Below are 2,737 nucleotides of genomic sequence, written 5' to 3'. Positions count from 1 at the left end.
AATGTGTGTATGACTTTCTAATGTTATTCAAGACTAATCTTTCCCCCTTCTTTCCCAACAGAGTGGATAACCATTGCTAATAACCTTCTTTATAAATGTCACATACACCTGAGGATACACAAACTTGAAGACTGTGATGCTTATGTTTTTATTGCTCTTTATCAATCCATTTTGGGAGAAAAGGTACCAGGTGAGGGTGCTAAAAGTGAAAGTAATTATGTCTATGTCATAGGCCAGAAGTTTCTAGTGCCTTTAGTGAAATTTTTTGGTATTTATAAAATTTCATGTTTTCTCTTTGTCTACTTTTTGTTTCTTTGTCTATGTTCATTACCTTAATGAATACTTTATGGAACCTACTCATAATAACAGCCTTGAGTGAATCAGTTTGATGGTTTAAGCATGCCTAGAGACTTGTGAAAGTCACACCCTTTCTGTAGATGTACCTTCAAAGGTTCTAAAATTGAATGGAACTTGGAAATTTGTTGGATCCTGTTACTTAACCAGTGTTAGGGGTAAGGATTGATGTTTTTATTTTATGAACCTACTTTACCAAGAAGACAGTTAATAAATCACATATCGTATCATCTTGTAAGCTGTGACTTGCTCATTTTTGTCAGAGGTGCCACATCATTTTGCAGTATCCATGGTTAAATATCTCAGAGTCTTTATCCATAGATTCCTCTATGGCCTCTGTTTCTTTGTGTAGTTTATAATCATAACTACTATAAGATCTGTATAGTTTCTCTTCCTGTCCTGTTAGCGTGTAGTCAGTGGCCTCATCACTTCCTGGAATAATGGGATGACCTCTAGCTTGTATCTTTGGTGCTAGTCTCAACCTTCTCTAGGGTTCATCTTCCTCAAAACTAGAGGAGAAACTCCAAACTTGACTTGATAATTAAAATCTTTCTACACTCTGCTCTGTACTGACCTTTTAAACCTTTATGCCAATAATTCCCAATAGGCCGTTTTAATGGCATATACAAGAACCCTCTTTGAACACCTGCTGTGGTTTTTTTTCCTCTGTCATGGATAGCAGCTCATAGTTACGGGTTAAAAGTCTCATGTCTTGCCTCCCTTATTAGACTATTAACATCTCCTTAAATTTAGAGACCACTTTATCTTCCTTTACATGGAACTTTTTGTAGAATATGCTTATATACATGTTGGGTATAACAAATATTCAACCATATTCAGCCAATCAGTATTCAGTATTGAAAAATAAGTTCAGTAAATAACCAATAAAGATTCTACTGTGTAGAATTCAGGCTTTATTAACTTTATCTGTACTTTATAGCCTGTTGTATTTGGGCAGAGCTTACTTTTGTAGCAGTAGAGCTTACTAAGAAGCCTGGTCAGAGAGAGATGAAAACTTGGACTTTCATAGATACAAAATTATGTGACTTTTTTCCCCATAGACCTCATAGCTATTTCCAGGAGTCAAGAGGATGACGCACACAATGTACAAGCAGTAATCGATTCTCTGGCCTTGGATTACCTGCAGGTCAGCTTGTCTCACATAACAGGTTAGTATATACTTAACCATCACATAATTACACATTTTAGTAAAATTACTTGTTAGAACTTTAGACATTATTTAATTAACCAAATGAATGAGCTAATGTAACAGACCAAACTATAAGACTGAGCCACGACAATCAACTGATATAATTAAGGACCATACATGAGAGCTTTTCCAGGAGAGTTGAACATTAAGTTTGTGATGGGCCAGGCGCAGTGGCTCCTGCCTGTAATCCTAGCACTCTGGGAGGCCAAAGCAGGAGGATTTTTTGAGCTCTGGAGTTCCAGACCAGCCTGAGCAAGAGTGAGACCCCGTCTCTACTAAATATAGAAAAAAAATTAGCCAGGCGTGGTGGCACATGCCTGTAGTCCTAGCTGCTTGAGAGGCTCAGGCAGGAGGATTGCTTGAGCCCAGGAGTTTGAGGTTGCTGTGAGCTAGGCTGATGCCACGGCACTCTCACCTGGGCAACAGAGCGAGACTCTGTCTCAAAAAAAAAAAAAAAAAGAAGTTTGTGATGGATCTGGGTCTGAAATGTAAGTATTCTAGCTGGTAATTTGAGGTATGTTTTTTATTGTTTTGTTATTTTAAAGCATACTGATGCTGCTTGTTTGTAATAGTTGAAAATTTGAAACATCTAAATGTCCATTAATTGAGACTGGTTAAATAAATTTTGATAGCCCCACACAGTGAACTACTTTACAGCTGTAAAAGATAATTGAGAATTCTCTTTATGCACAATGTTCCATATTAGGGGAATAACCTCCAATATAGTGTGAGAAAAATGTGGTGCAGTTATAATGAATGTGCAGAGGATGCTACTCCATACAAAAGTGGGAAGAATATATATGTAGTTGATTGCAGTTGGAAGGACTGGAAGCATATATGAGAAACTTGTAATACTGATTGCCTTCAACAAGGAGAATCTTAGGGCTGCTGGACAAGGGGACAAGAATGTTCACTGCAAACTTTTTGTACTTTCTGAATTTTGAACCATATTCTCTATTAAAAATTAAATTTCCAAAATAAAATGTTCTATGGTATATTCTAAAAGCAAACATACCAAATATATTTATAAATCTTTATATTTGTAGATAGAAATGAGGATTATTCCATTGAATTATTTCAAGCTAATTAACAAACAGAAGGAATCTTGGGGATTTAAAACTATATTGTAGTCACAAAAAGAAGGACTTTTACTGTTGATTTATTCTTTGACAG

General features: G+C 36.1%; 1 protein-coding gene across 1 annotated transcript in view; it reads left to right on the top strand.

Moving 5' to 3' along the window:
* The window catches only part of CEP95 (centrosomal protein 95kDa), a 37,337-nt gene that overhangs the window by 14,799 nt on the left and 19,801 nt on the right, over positions 1 to 2,737 (top strand). The window contains exons 2-3 of the mRNA XM_012659534.1: positions 62 to 190; positions 1,416 to 1,523. Of these exons, the coding sequence (XP_012514988.1) occupies positions 62 to 190; positions 1,416 to 1,523 (237 nt within the window). The remainder of the gene's footprint in view (positions 1 to 61; positions 191 to 1,415; positions 1,524 to 2,737) is intronic.

This window comes from Propithecus coquereli, unplaced genomic scaffold (assembly GCF_000956105.1).
Source record: "Propithecus coquereli isolate 6110/MARCELLA unplaced genomic scaffold, Pcoq_1.0 Scaffold119, whole genome shotgun sequence".
NCBI classification, from domain to species: Eukaryota; Metazoa; Chordata; class Mammalia; order Primates; family Indriidae; genus Propithecus; species Propithecus coquereli.
Note: the sequence above shows the minus strand (reverse complement) of the source record. Positions and strands in the feature narration are given on the sequence as shown.